At 43.6% G+C, this 16202-nt stretch overlaps 1 protein-coding gene across 7 annotated transcripts in view; it reads right to left on the bottom strand.

Annotated features, from left to right (window-relative positions):
- The window catches only part of LOC113490317 (A-kinase anchor protein 2-like), a 266283-nt gene that overhangs the window by 6467 nt on the left and 243614 nt on the right, over positions 1–16202 (bottom strand). For 6 of the 7 annotated variants that reach the window (XM_026866693.1, XM_026866696.1, XM_026866692.1 and 3 more), the window contains 2 exons: positions 6866–7044; positions 3557–3595 (listed from right to left, as the gene is read on the bottom strand). In XM_026866693.1, coding sequence (XP_026722494.1) covers positions 3557–3595; positions 6866–7044 — 218 coding nt within the window. The remainder of the gene's footprint in view (positions 1–3556; positions 3596–6865; positions 7045–16202) is intronic. The other variant, XM_026866695.1, reaches the window with a different exon arrangement.

Here is a 16202-nt window from a genome sequence, read left to right on the forward strand (position 1 = left end):
GCATTGAATTCACAACCCAGGAAGCCACTTGCCTAAAATAGCAAATGACCTCCATTTTAAAATATTCTTGGCAGATATCAAGTCTGTCTGTAGACCCATCATGAGTCCAGCACCCATAGAATCTCCACAGCAGGTCAAAGGGAAGAGTGTTTTGCTTTTGTTGTTGTGCCTTTTTTTGGGATTTGTAACACACTGCATTTTGACCACATTACAAAATGCTACCTCAGCATTTCATAAGTGTCCTCACTAAGAAGCCCCATGTCAGCTGAGTGGGTGCAGGCAGAGTCACTCAGGCGGGGCCAGGTGTGGTGGTCAGGGTGTCCTAAGGCAGGCAGCTCATAACTGCACAAAGACATATACTGAAAATCTGAAAGAACATGAAGCAGACAGTTGACTCGGGTTTAGGATGACAAACTGGCTACATCTCAACAGTAAGACCACTTCAGTGAAAAAAGCAATGTTACATTAAATTGCTATTACTGGGAGAGGTGATTTGACTATTAGCTGCAATAGAAGAGGAAGAATTTGGAGAGCAGAAGTGGGTATGAGGGAAAGACAAATGTGCCAAGATAAGGGCTGTAAAAATGCTCTCCACCTCTCTGCAAAAAACTGCTGTGTGGATCTTCTTGTTGCAGCTCTGGCGTCTCACTAAGAATTGCAGCGGGGTCTTTCCTGAGAGATTTTATTTTTGAGGATTGGGGGGGGGCAAGAAATTGAAACAACTACCGCTGCTAGGTGTAAGACTAATTTATCTTTCCATCCTAGAGATGAAGACTTAACCTGTCCTGAGTTTCCCTCTAACAGATGTAACAATAATTGCTCTCTTACTGGCAGCAAGAGAATAAAAAGCAAAATACAGATAAGGTTTAGTCCAAAGCACATTTATCCCCACCACTGAATGAAGCTGACTACGATACAATTCGGGCTAGTTTATATTGAACAGTATCACCAAAACTGATGCGGAAGCAAAATTATTTTTTCTGGAACTTATTATTTTACTGATTCTTCCCATCTGGACCTGAAAGAACTAAAAGCAACAAAACCAGAAAATGCAAAGATCTGGATGTCTGAAATCTACCGGTATCATGCAGGAAAGTCACTGTGTAAGACACCTCATGGAGCACACTGTGCACAGAGACAGGAGCACACAGGTAGGAAACGGGCTGCCTGCTCCTAAAGATGTGAGCATTCCCGCTTGGGAATGATAAGCTAAATGCTTTAACATAAAACTGGAACTACTGAGGGACAAAGAACATCTGTTTCTCTAGTATGAAGGTATTTTCTTTACTGTACTGACTTAATGCTATTCACTGAATACACGAGACCTCTAGTGAGCACAGTGAGGAGCTGGGTATCTGTGGCAAAAATGTGTTTACCTGAAACAAGATAGTAATGGTATTATACTGCTGCTGGTCAGTATTGAGACATAGACTGTGTGCCCTCTGCTATCAAGTCTAGTATGTTGGTCTTCTGTTTTGTAACACAAAAATTCTCAGCATTAGCCCTTTATGTTGCATAAATGTCACCTTACTGCAGTATCTCCTAGAGCGTGAATGATCGATTTAAGCAAACTCAGAATAATATCCTGTAAATTTGAAGATACATAAGAGTTTTAAAGACAAACCAGAAGATTTCAAGGGTAAAACCAACCTATGTATGTGCAGGCAGGTAGTTATCGGTGGTATCTTTAAAAACAGCTGATGGATGCATTTTAACATAGGCTGCAAAAATATGGAGGTGATAAAACCACAAAGCAGGTTGTGGTTTGCCACATGTAATAGCGCACCTTCAGCAGTTACTGTCCCTTGCTAGGGGCCTGCTGCTTACCAGAGCAGCACTGGGCTGATGGCGTGTTAGCCCCTTCTCCCAGTCCACACAAGCACAGCTGGGTCAGCTCCAGTGATGCTGACGACGATTAAAACTGATCCACCTGCCTGCACTGGAGCATATTTTGGAGGGCTGTGGTGAACAGGAGGCACAGCTCAGCTGTGGGGTCAGTAGAGAGTAGGGGGGCATTATGCCTTTGAGTCTTGCTGTTATAATAGAACAACTGCCTGTATTCAGCTAAAGATTCCCAGTGAGAACCAAATAACTTCTTCAGTCTGGGGCTTAACATGGGGGCATACTTTCACCTGCATACAGAATCACTATGTCCTACATACTTTTTCATCTTTATCCTCTCTCCCATCCATGCACATTCATTTACAGGTCATTGCTCTTTGTGTCATTATCATTTTACAAGGCAGACACACAAACCTTCCCAGCAGAAGGCCAGGGGCTGGGCATGTAAAGTCTACCCCTGAGCTTCTGCCTCTCACACATTGAACTCTCTGATCACTACTTACCATTCATAAATCATAACACAGATTGTTATGCAGATATTATGGGGGAGAAGAGGCCGAACTTGTGTTTAAAACCAGCTCATTGAAAGCACACTGCTCTTACACTGATTAACTCTCTATAAATACTCTACACAAAGATCAACCACTGGCTTGTATCAGTGAGATAAAACCCACACTAAATTACTTAATGAATAGGAAATGGCTTAGACTTGACTTTGCTTTACTCTCCAGGACAGAAAATGTTCACAAACTTTTGAGGTAGCTCATGTGGTAAAACATGTTACGGAATAGGGAAGTAGTGGAAGGTTCATGTTTATAAAAAAATGCTGATGCTGGACAAATGAATGACAGTCATTACCACAATCTGTTCGTGACTCAGAGAAGTCCAGATTTACACGTATGTCTGCACAGAAAATTACAGGTAATTGAAATGTCCACATTATTGAGCACCTTGTTCCTAACAAACATTGCAAAAGTGTAGTTGGTATCAACTCCCTGCTCTTAAAATTGTTGCCTCTGGCAGAGTCACACTTTGTAGGGATAAGAACTGTGCAAGTTATTGCCTCACTAAAATACCAAATGTCACTGTAAATACCGTCTTCTTTAGCAGGTCTGTGTTTCTTATACTCTAAGACCAACGCTGATGCTAATCTGTGGGACCGTGATCAGTCATCACACCACAACAGACAGGGACAAGGACAGGTTCGCAAAATTCACCAGACAGAGGCCGTGTGCTAGGATCTTACTCTTCCACAGATGAAACGTGGGTGTGAAGATTCTTTACATAATACTAGAGATTTTGATAGTGTTAAATACATTGCAATCAGAGACAAAGAAAAGCCACAGCAGTTTCACTCAGCATGTAAAGATGCTTGGATCCCAGGTGTAGGTTTGCCAGCTAAACAGTAACAGGGATTAAGGAGAAGTTCTCATTTCACACCTCAGGAATGCTCCAGACCTGGGCAGCAGCTCCCGTCCCTTTAATTACAACCCCTCCCATGCCAGAAATTGTAACTGGAATCCAAGGCTTAGAAAACCAGCCATACAAATATTTGTTGATGAGAGATACAAGAGAGTATCCCACACACACATTTGCATCCTGGTTTTGATATGAAACAGCACTGGCACACAGTATGAAAATGCAAACTACAACGACATGCACTTGGAATCACCATGCAAGAGGAAGCAAAAATAAATAAGCAGTTGAAAAGTACCTCAGAAGTAACCTTGCTAGACAGTAATTTACAGGTGTACTGGTAGAAAGGGAAAAGACCAGCATTAATACATTGAACAAGAATGTTACAACTAGGAAACAAGAACAAAATAAAGAAATTGTAAGAACTGGCACATCCCAGAATGTTAGATTTCAAGCAACTTGGTGTCATAAGAAAAAAAAAATAATTGTCAGTTTGATGTTTTTTTAATGATGTTGCTTGGCCAGTCTCAGTCTTGTTTACCATCAGTGCTTGACCCATTTTCTTGCTGCTGTTTTTTCTCTTTTTCTCACCTGTTGAAACCTCTACTGTAACACATCTTCTGTGGAAGAAACTGCCCCCTTGACTGAGCAGTGAAGTTCTTCCAAGAGCAGATGTGCTTGATTTGCCCTCTGTTTCTGAAAGGCAAAACCTGCAAGTCCTGGCCAGAGTGGCCACGTTTTAGCCACTGAAGCCAGACATAAAGCAGAAGGTAGTGATGTTTAAAGAAGACACAGGGTAGATGGCCTATTGAAACCACCCTCCTGTCTTTTGGTGTGTCTTATGTAGGGAGAAACTGAAGCTCTATACTTTAGTACTGATGGTGTGCTCAGCATACACCGAGGAGTTTCCACGGACACCAAACCTCTCCACAATCCGATTCAGGAGATCGTGGCTGCTGCAACCCCCCCCTGTAGCAGCTCTGGCTCTGTTCAGCCTCGGGTGCCACAGAACCCTGACTCCTCCCAGTACCAGAGGAAACTTCTGGTTCCCCTTGCTCACAAAGAGCAATGCCGAGCCATGTTCAGCTCTCAGGACTTAATGCTCTAAGTGGCTGCTGCCTGTCTGGTTATGTTTATGCTGCTGCCCCTGCTATGTTTCATATATTTTTAAAAACAGGGCAGTGATCTGCTTTTTTGTTTCGCTAGTTACAGAAATTGTTTTTCCTGAGCACATGGTCAAATGTCCTCTACTGACAAATCAAAGCTATTTGTTGTTTAAATAATTTTTGCTTAGCCTGGCATGTAAAATATTAGCTCAAACTAACAGCGGTTAGTTTGCAGCACTTCTTATTCAAATTATCTTTCCCCTGTCAATGGTGGGAGTTGTTTACAAAAGGAGAGCAGAAAAAGGCAGGGAAGAGAAACAAAACACACCTGCTGGTTCACGGAAGCTCTCCCGGGGCTCTGCAAGACACTGCCCTCTAATAGGATCTTGGGTAGGCAGCAGCAAGAATGTAAATCTTGTTTGGCTGTATGCAGTGGGCTTACAGAAGAGGAGAATGACAACAAACCGCAACACTGCAGGACTTCTATGTGCACTGGGGCTCTGTAGATTCACTGAAGCCTTGACAATTTGTCCCAGAAAAGGATCCATCCCATAATTTGCCTGACTGGCACAATGGTCTGGCAGCACATCTCTGGGTGGTCAGTGCCTCAGCAGCTTTAGCAGCGGCAGACAGCTGAGCTGGCACCCAGAGCACACCTCTTTGGTCAGACACTGCCCAGACCAGTGCTCTGGTCAGGACATCTGGGCTCACTTCAAACTGCAGAAGGCACTATACAGTTGTGGCCACCCTGCTGTTTAGAGGGCATGTGTGCAGCTCTGCAAGCACACAAGGAGTTGCCTTCAGGTAACTGAGCAGAGGGAGTTAGGTATAACGACATCTTACATGTCTTTTGTCTGCTACAACATGCCTGACAAACAGCATGTGACCATCACAGCTGTGGGAGAAGATTTTAGCCACAAGCCAATGCTTCATGGGCTGTGCAAGTCACCTTTGCTCTTTACAGGGGTGGAAGAAAAGCACAGGGTGAATACCAGCTGAGTGTCACCTCTTTAGCAGAGCAGCTTCTCCGCTGTGCCAAGGTTTAAAGCCACCAGACTGATAGATGCTCACTGTGGGACTTCCAAGGACCAGTTCTGGTTTGCACGGCAGAATTTTATGCCCCCATTGTTTTAAAGTTTCTCATGGCTTCTGCAAAGGGCATGAATGTGTGACGTGTTTCCTGCAAGCCTCTGAGCACTTTCAGGGAAAGAGATCCTCTGTGGGGATGCCAGAAAACAGTGCTCACCAGAGCAGGTAGAGCCATCCCATTCCACGGGGTGCTCTGGGGAGGGAGGGGAAACCAGAGAGTGGCTTCCAGGAGCACGATGGATGATGAGATCTTGTTTTTCAATGGTTTCAGTAGAAGGGACCATAAAGTATCTGGTATGCACTGGAAATCAATCTGTTGACATTTGAATCATCTCTCGTATTACATTTTAGTTAACCAGCAGAAATGCAACAGGACCCCTCCACGTTGCATTCCTTCTGATTTTAAGTATCTTATGCAACTGTGCAATATTCACCAGTAATGATTAAAAGCTGCCAGAATACCAGTGGTATTCATGTTACAAACCTTTACTTCCAAACACCTAATGAAATTCTACCTTTAATGAACATTACTAGAAAGAAGTTTGGAGCATGAGCTCCTTGGCACTGAGGTCATTGTCTGACATCTCTGGGAAATGCCTAGAGAATGTCCATTTAGGAAGTTTTGTATCACACATCTCACTACCTTCTGCACTCATTGCCCACAGTGATAATGAGTCTGAATAAAAAACACCTTGTGCTCTGTTGGGAAACAGGTTGTACAACAGTTGCATCTGAATTTTCATACTTCCAACCATGAAATTCATAGCTCTTCTTATTAGTACCTCTAATAAAGAACATCTTAATTGAGTTAAACTCTACTACTGTAATGGCTGAAATGCAGGCACTCATTTCACAAACTGAAATTCTGTCTGATTTTCTGTTTGTGGAAGAAAGATAACAAATTCAGCGGGAAACAACATGCTGCCCATTGAAGGATCCAGTTAATTTCTGAGATATTCCCAATCGAGTTCTGCAAGGGGTGGTTTCTGGGGAAGTTATCCACTTACACTGAATCCTGAGCACACTATGGTGGGACTTTAGGGGTCTACAAACACAGGCAAGAATACTTGCTTGATCCACAAAGTTCAAAAAAACCACTAAAATAACCCATTGGAGGGTCTTGTAATGTGTGAATTAATAGCGTCTGACAACTGCAAGGCAACTACCTCCTGCCCTTACTATTAATTAATTAAAATGAAATTTTTTTTGTTGCCTTTGATATTTGCAGTGACACTCTCCACTGGCCCTCATTCTTCCATTTCAAACACACTGGCCCTTACAACATGTTAAAATCCTTGCACACTTGCAAGGTGGTCTGACCAGATTCTGGGGAAATAACCATTTTTGTTGTCTGAATGTTGGTCTTGCGTCACAGCCTCTATCACAGAGCAAAAAATGAAAAGTGCACTTACACTGCTGTCATCCATCCTTTCTCGTCTCTTAGTTTTGTGTGTTTCATAATCCTCCATGAGGGTCTGCATCAGGTTCTTGGGTCGCTGGGCTCCCGCAGGCTCCTCGGGTGGGAGGTCAGACTGCGAGACGGGGCCTTCTGTGGTGGGAGATGGAGGAGGCTTGATCTTCTCTATCTTTCCTGCAATGACATGAAAAGGAATGACCCTTTCTAAGCTGGAGGACTCACAAGTTGTTGCCGGAAGACAACAGCTGGAGAAGCATTTTCAGCAGGGTTTTAATGAAGAAACAGTTTGGAATTAAGTCTATGAAACAATCTGGTAAATCAGGATGGCCACAGGCTTTTAAAACACTCTCCCTCTTCCAGAAATCCACTACATCAAAACACTACAAAATCTTTCTACAAAACCTAGAAGAGTTAAAAAATGATACAACACAAATTTAACTCACCACTACGGTTTACAGTAGTATCTGAGTGAATTACCCCTGTTCCCTCCTGCAGGACACATCTCAGTTATCTGGAAATGTTTGTAAGATTCTGGAAAACTGCAAGATGAATATTTTTCTGGCTCAGACAATACAATGCACAGGATGCCACCACTGTATGCCAGGGACCATGCGTGAGATGTCCAAAGAAGGCATTTTGTTAAGCATTGCCGGCTTTTTCTCTTCTTCCAGTGCTTTTCATCTGCTTTGTAATCATGAAAGGCTGCAGGTTGGTCCCTGGTGCTACTCTTCCCTGCAGCTGTTTCCTGCAAGTTGCAGAGGGTGTTCCTGGAGGAACACCTGTGGCGGAGCAGGATGGAGTCTCTGTCCCACACACCCTGCATTCAGAAGGGGCCCTCCAGTCTCCTGGAGGGAGGAAAGTCAGAGAGAAGTCAGGTTGCTCTCTGAATGAGCTCATTTCACCCAGGGGAGCCTGTGTTAAGTAGAGTGACCACAGCTGAAGAAGTGGGTAAAAGGCAGGTCAGAGCAGAAAGACCACTGTGATGAGCTGCGGGAGAGCTCAGAAGGTAGACAACCCACACTTCTTGTGAGAGGACAGCCTGCATTTCTCATCACCAGGTGCTGATCCAGGGTGAGCCACCCACCTTGTCCTGATGGGAAAAATGACAGACAGTGTCAGGTCATGAGTGTGGTAATAAGGTCCAGGGCTCAGCTACGACAGGCAAAAGCAATGCTGAACAAAAATCCAGTTCCCTTTTCCATGGCATGTCAGTTCTTTGAAATAAGACAGTTCAGTGGATGGGAAAGAAAAAAAGGGGAAAAAAACCCACCCCAACCCCCTTACAAATAAGTAATCCACAGGATCCTGCAGACTTTCATGAAACTTCTGTTGAGGAGACAAATGAAAGCCCTAGCTGCTCCTCCAACAGCATCATGACAGTGGTAGCCACTAGAAAGCGGCCTTGAAACCTCCTGTAAGAAGCGGCAGGATTTATTCTTGAAGGAAGAAGTGAAACCTGAGTCGACATTGTAAAGTTTTTTTTTACAAGAAATCCCCTTCCCAGTCTTGTTTCATTTCTGACCAGCATGGAAAACCCCATCATCACTAGTTTCTCGTTACAGGCTTAGCTCAGCTGGCCAGTGGAGGGATGAGGCTAGTAATTAGTCTCCCTTACATCACCCAACCAGAGACTGAAGGGGCAGTTTTGATGGGTCCAGGTTCTTATGGTGGCACCAGCACCAGCTCCACAGAACCCGGAGATACGCTGCCAGAGGAGAGGCCAACAGTCAGTCCTGAGCTGCCCAGCTGCACCCACATGTAACAGCTTGGATTGCTCAGCAGGACAGAGTAAGAACAAATGTCATTGTTGCTCATTAGGTCCAGTGGGTAAAAAAGTCTGCTGAAAATGCATGAACTGATTAAGGGTCAGGTATCTTGCTATATTACTTCATTCTTAAATTACTAAGTAGCTGTCTTGGACGTATGCAAGTAATGCAGGAAAAATCAGGCTTCTCAGGTGTCTGCCCAGCTTTTGCTTTCCCCCAGGGATGGAGACAGATCACAGGATGCTCAGACCTACGGACCTACCCGAGACCTATGGTTTGTGTCCACAAGAAAATTATGCTTATGCATCATCCATTTTCTCTGATTAAGTGTTTGAATTCCACTAAAAACTCAGGAATTGACAGCATCATTTCAACTCTTTTCACAGAGGAGTAAAAGTTCCTAAAACTTTTGGGAACTTCCAAGATTTTGTGAGAACAGGTAGGCAGGTGGAAGGGAGAGATCCTACCAGTGCCAACAGTGTCAGAAAGGCAAGCAACCAGCACAACCATGAGTGAGGCTCTGGTTAGATGATGGGGTGTCTAAGGTTTCAGGGCTCCCAGAAAAAACACAGAAAAACTTCATGAACCTGATCCAGAGTAGTACAGTCCAGCGTAGACCTGTTCTGTCAGATCAGACTGTGTTAGAAATGTTGCTGGGTTAATTTTCTTCTGGCAGATTTTCATCCAGAGAAGGTACCGCTCTCAGGCAGAAGAGTCATTCAGCATAAAAGCATCATGAGACATAATGATCACAGGCACTTTCTACTTCGACAGTCCTCTGCTCGCACCTGATGAACACAGACACTGCTGGTGGTCCTTGCCCAAATCCAAGCTGAGTAATAAAGGAACTGTGCTCTGACTCAAAAGGAAATGGATCACACTTGTGGGATACCAGCAAAAACGGCAGCGTGACGGTCACACTTGCAAATTAACATCAGTTACCAGCAGTATCTCCTCCTCCAGTGGAACACAGTCCACTGTGGTCACCTTTAGAGCTGTTGCAAGACAGAGTATAGGCTATAGCATCCCAAATCTTCACCTATACACTTACATTTTTTCTTCTCTTTCAAAGGGAATCCAAAAAATATTACGTGGCTTTAGTTCTGGTGATGGCTCCCTCCACTCACTCTCTGGCTTCAGGGATCTAGTAGGAAGCTTCTCTTTTCATTCCCTGCCTGTTCTGCTATTTGGGGCAGGCAGGAGCTGCTCCTATGTGGAACACTCTTTCTCAGCCCTGGGGAGGGGAAGGGAAAGCTCAGGGAACGGGCAGCTGCTGCTGTGTCCCAGTCTGGTGCAAGACATAGCCAGACACCTCTGTAAAATCAAAGACATGTAAGAAGTGGGGAAAAAATCAGCTTTCTCCTAAGCAAAACCTCTGCACAGCTCCTGGGAGCAAGAGGGGTTGTAATGATAACTTACACACCCTGTGGAGCTGGTGGGTGTCCAAGTGCTCGCTACAAACTAAGGAAGGATGCTCAGCTGATCTGATGCAATATCAAGAAGAAACAGTGACCAAGGGGAGACCTTAGGACAAGGGCCTGAGCCACTACCAAGTAACAAGCAGATACCAAGGGCCATCATATAGTGTTAACTAAAGTACAAAGGAGATGGGAAGAATGGGGCTTCACACAAGTAAGAGCAACTATTTTACACATGCTCTTGGTGTTTTTTAAGGACACCTGCACAGCAGAGAAAACTTTTCAAAATAATGTATTTCAGCAAGACAGACGGTTTGGGGAGGCTAGTCTGTGTTGGAGTCTGAGAATATTTAAGTACGTAAAAAAAAGGCCCTCTTGTAATGTGGAGCCTTATTACCACCCAGGTGAAAGGTGGGCTTCTTTGGTCCTCTCGAACACTGGGTGATCAACACAAATATGCAAACATACAAATGAACAAGCATTAAAAAAAGAACCTCTCGAAGATCCTCTCACTTCATACACATTCTCCACTAGGGAGAGAGTAAGAGAGCAAATGACAGATGAGCTGGTATGCTGTTAAAGCACTCCTGGAGGTGTTCAGGAGATGAATGATGAACACTTCAGAGGAATCCTTGAAGAGAATGATGAACTTTGCTTTTTTCATGTCGGTGCTTATGAAGGGGTAAGGAAACAGTATCTTCTGTAAATTCATTTCTGCTCTAGGCTTTCTCAAAATTCTCCTTTTAAAAAGGGGTTTCATACGTATGTATTACACCTGATCCTTATTCTTTACATGTATACACGGCATTAAAAATTTTGCGACAGTCACAAATACTAAAAATATTTTGCCCTGAAGTTTCTGCTTCTCCTCCCACCATACAAGAAGTATCTTCAGGCTGTGGTTGAACGTGACAAGTTTCAGTGTAGGTATTTACTAATGAAAAATGAAAGTGGAAAACAGTTTTCAGTCTGAAGTGACTTCTCTGACACTGGTTTATGCTCCACAGTTGTTATTCAGGAGAAGAAAGCAAGGAGAAGCAAGCAAGGTGTCAGGTGCAAAACATTTCACACTGTCCCACATAACATCCTTGTCTCTGAATTGGAGAGATGTGGATTTAACGGATGGACCACTTGGTGGATAAGGAATTGGTTGGACGGTCACACTCAGAGCTGTGGTCAACAACTCAATGTCCAAATGGAGAGTGTGACGAGTGGCATTTCTCAGGGGTTGGTGTTGGGACCAGCGCTGTTTAACATCTTCATTGGTGATATGGATAATGGGATTGAGGGCACCCTCAGCAAGTTTGCAAACAACACTAAGCTCTGTGTGTGGTGGTGTTGACATGCTGGAGGAAAGGGATGTGCCATCCAGAGGGACCTGGACAGGCTGGAGAGGTGGGCCTGTGCAAACCTCATGAAGATCAGCAAGGCCAAGTGCAAGGTCCTGCACATGGGTCGGGGCAATCCCAAGCACAGACACAGGCTGGGCAATAAGTGGATTGAGAGCAGTCCTGCGGAGAAGGACTTGGGGGTATTGGTGGATGGAAAATTGACTACGAGCCAGTAATGTGTGCTCACAGCCCAGAAAGCCAACTGTGTCCTGGACTGCATCAAGAGCAGTGTGGCCAGGAAGTCAAGGAAGGGGATTCTCCCCCTCTACTCTGCTCTTGTGAGACCCCACCTGCTGTACTGTCTCCAGCTCTGGGACCCCAACATAAGAAGGACATGGACCTGCTCAAGCACATCCAAAGGAGGCCACAAAGATGCTCAGGGTGCTGGAGCACCTCCCTCATGAGGACAGGCTGAGAGAGTTGGGGGTGTTCAGCCTGGAGAAGAGAAGGCTCCAGGGAGACCTTACAGCTGCCTTCTAGTACTTAAAGGAAAGATGGGAAGGGACTCTTTATCAGGGGGTGTAGGGATAGGACAAGGGTGACAGTTTTAAACTGAAACAGGGTAGATACATGAAAGAAATTCTTCACTGTGAGGGTGGTGAGGCCCTGGCACAGGCTGCCCAGAGAAGCTGTGGCTGCCCCCTCCCTGGCAGTGTTCAAGGCCAGGCTGGACGGGGCTCTGAGCAACCTGGGCTGGTGGAAGGTGTCCCTGCCCATGGCAGGGGGGATGGAACTAGATAATCTTTAAGGTCCCTCCCAACCCAAAGCATTCTATGATTCTATAAGAAAGAAGACAGCACTACCCCCACCCCCCATTCTCTGGAGTGAACAGTTACCTGAAATTTAAGGGTACCCCATCATTTACATCTCTAAACTACAATTCCCTACCCAGGCTTTTGCCATCCACTGAAATGCTCTCATCTAGTTCATCAACTGAGGACAACATCAGATGACTGCTTGGTGGGCAGCTCTCCCAGATCCACGTGCAGATGGGTCTGAGTGCCTGCAGATGACTGCAGGAAGTGCAATGTGCCTTCTGACTCGCTTGGCAATGTTTTGGTAACAAACACCAAAAAGGTGGATGTGACAGTTTCAGGAAAGCTTCTCCCAGGCATGGCTTCTTGCATTAGGGATTTCCACATGTCACATCCAGACAGCAAATACTGACAAAGGGTTTCTCTTCAAGAGAAAAGCCTTCACTGAACCAAGACCCCTGATGTAATGATATTCATACCTCCTTTGATGAACAGGATTACTCGAGTCAGGCACTACAGGAAGTTAGACACAAGTTCTTCATATTCTAAGTACTCCTAATAAAAGGAACATGGGAATTACACCACCAAATGTATGCTGGATTCTCTCGTGTCACACACTCATCAACCAGTTCACATAAAGTATCAAACAGACCTGGATGCTCTGCCCAGGAGGGATGGTGTACCACCTGCACATTTTAGAAGAAAACCACTGGCTTGCTATGCAGCTGCTCAACACCTTGCCAAGTGCAGCAGGTGTTGCATCAAAACAACACAAGAACCATTCAAATTAAAATACAGCTCCACAGGTATTTTGCAATCCACAATGACTCTCCATTTAGCCATGCTCAAGCATTTTTTTGGTCTTTCTTTGGTTTCCTCAAGCAGGAAACCCCAAGTTTTTGGGAAAGGAATGCTCATAGTTTCTTCCAGAAGAGGGTCTCCCCCTGGAGAGGGTCTTGTCCTGTGTGCACACAACACATAGTTGTCATTCCACTATCTGAGATGGGTTACAAGGCTGCTTCAAAGCATCCCAAACAGTTTTAAAGGACACTTGTTAGCAATACAGAAGTTTATTACTCGGAACCACACACAGGCTTGTGAGGGGTGGTTGGCAGACACCAAATGTAGTGTTATCCTCAGCTGTATGAAAGTTGTATGTCAGGGTGGTAAAAACAGCCTGTTTGCTATCTAAAGTAATTAGCAGTTATTTCACACATACACCCACATGAATTGTGTTAATCTTCCACACTTCAGTCAAATTAGCAGTTCAGTTCACTGCAGCCTTTTTTTGTGGTTTGTGTTTCTGCTATCCACATATTGACAGTTCAAAACAGTGGAGTGGCACAGGAGTATTAAATAACCACAGACCACCAGGAGTTCTAGTAGAGCTACTCTACCCAGGCCACCACCAAAAAGCAACCTGATAGGTAGGTCATTGCAAATTAAGGTAATTAATTACTGCACCTTCTCAAAAGAGTTCTGGTGAGTTCACACTTCCCCATTTAAGGATTAGGAGCAGATTTTTCAGATGCAGACTTGACCCCCTAATCCCTTTCTGCTGAGGTATCCTGATTTTAGAAGAAGAGTGCCAATTCTTTCTCTGGGAAACACAATTTCATGGTAGTCGTACCTCTGTTTCTTTTCATCACTATCATAATTTTTATTATTACTAGTATTACTATTGTTGTTAGAATTATTACTATTATTTTTCTATATGAAAAAATGATGATACTAGATACTCAGATTACAGTATCAGACATGTTCTACAGCATATTCCTAACCATGCCTACCACAAGTAGATTTTTTTTTTCTCTGTAAATCACCTCTGTAACTGGCTGCATTGAAGCTTTACAGCCAGATTTTGTTGCTGTTATAAATTGAGACCACAATGGATCATAATCCAATTAAAATTTTATTAATTATAGCAAGTAGAATATGAGCAAAGACAGCGCTGGACGGCAGGGGAGTCTGCGCTCCGCCAACTGCCGTACTGAGCAGTTCAAACAGTCCCTTTTTATACATCTTTACTTCCGTGTTCATGAAGTAGTGGAGATACTCTGCATGCTTCAGCTGTTGTTAGGGGGTCGTTTTCTGACCCCTCACTCATATGTCCTTATATGGGGTTGCGATTTCATATCTTTTGTTGCCTAGCCTTTACATTGAGCTTAACATAAATCTTAATAAACAATACCCTAGTCCACAGTTTCTCACATTGCCTCTGCTGCATCACCTTTTGCCTCTTTTTGTAAATATTGCAAGGATGCTGTAAAGACTAAAATAAAAGTGGCTTCAACTTTCTAAGGAGTTACATGGTATCCCTTCTCTCTAAGGATGCCTGCAAGCTTTAGCTGCAACATAACTGGCTAAAGGGACATCAGGGAGGACTTGAGGGTATACAGCCTGCAACACTAAGGGTGCCAAGCTGATTTCTGCCAGCCAAGAGTTCTGCTAAGCACATCCACTGTTAAAAAGCACTGAAAGTAGAAGGTTTAACTTTGGCAATGTTCTTTGTGGCTTTTTTGATCAATTACATCTTACACATTGCCACATATTCATCTTTTCCTATAAATTAATTCTTTGCCTTGTCACCAGCTGCAGATTGCAGTAGCTTGAGTCATTAACTAATAGATCCCCATTTTCTTTCTTGAACATAAAGCAGTTGGACATTTAAAGGAAACTGTCTGGAATGAATTATTATAAATGTTTCTCATTCTCACTAGAATACAACTTACAACAAACATTTTAACAGACACAAAGTAAATGCCTTGTGCAGGGAAATAAGAATGAACAGAAGTACTCTGTTTTCCCAGATGCTCCATTAAAACAAACATTAGTGTCAGCAGCCATTATCAGCCTCATTTAGAGCACTTACAGCTACAGATGATTCTGATTTTAAAAGTGGTCATGAGCACACCTTTACACAGGTCCTCCGAGCTGAGGTCTATGGTGTCCTGTCTCTCACATCTTGTCAGACATTGCTGAAAACACCTCAATTTACAGAGACTCCCTATCAAAAGTGTTGTTCTATAGGAGTAATAACAATAGCACTTCAGAGAAATTATCAACATCTGCTACATTTTTTGGCAAGAAACACAAGTTAAAATCATCCTCTTTGCAGAAGAAGCAAAACCAAGTATTAGCTATTATGTGCTGCATAACATTCCAAGTTCACAATCAGACTGGGTAATGGACTAAATCCAGACCTTAATCAAGTCTGCCACAACTTTCAAAAGAAAAGGATTACTCTGCACAATTTTTGGAAGCATCACTGGCTCAGATTTATGCCAGTGGAAATAAGGATAGAATTTAAGTACTCTGGGTAAAATTAATACTTGTTCACAATGACCACTTAATAAAAAATTTTAAGTACTTGCAAAGCATATGTAGGTCTACGCTCATAAAAATCACTACATGGAAATAAGCCTGGCATGTGGTTTGGTTTGGTTTTTTTTTTTTTTAATGTTATATTAAGAAGGCATGAATATTTGGTTTTGTATTTTGAAAAGGGGAAGGAGGAGAGAGATATGCTGTAACTGCTGGGAATACTACCACAAGGACTCAGAATCTGATCAGTCAGAAGAGGACTTCTACTGAATCTACTAAGCATTTTGTTTGTGACACCTGTTTAATTCAGCAGTGAACGACACCAGCTGAACTACATGGCAACTCACAGCTCTGAAGATCATTTTACCTGATAAAGTTCATTAAGAGGACCAAGAAATACCTGAAAACAGAAAGGAAAACATATGCAAAATGAAATCTGATGCAAAGCCCCCGAATCTGTAAATCTCCACTACCTCTGCACTTCCTTCATGACATGCAAGAGAACAGAAAGACTGTTAAAAATGCTTTGCATGTTTGTCTTTCAAATAGTCACACAGCTGCAAAAACCGTTGTTGTCATTCCTTGTGATGATCCTAAATTTCAGTGGGTGGTCTGAGTAGCACAGTGAAAGGCATGTCACGCTACAGCGTGCCAGGGGATGAATGCAGTGCAGGGTTT

Source organism: Athene cunicularia, assembly GCF_003259725.1.
Source record: "Athene cunicularia isolate RWA chromosome Z unlocalized genomic scaffold, athCun1 chrZ_part3, whole genome shotgun sequence".
NCBI lineage: Eukaryota > Metazoa > Chordata > Aves > Strigiformes > Strigidae > Athene > Athene cunicularia.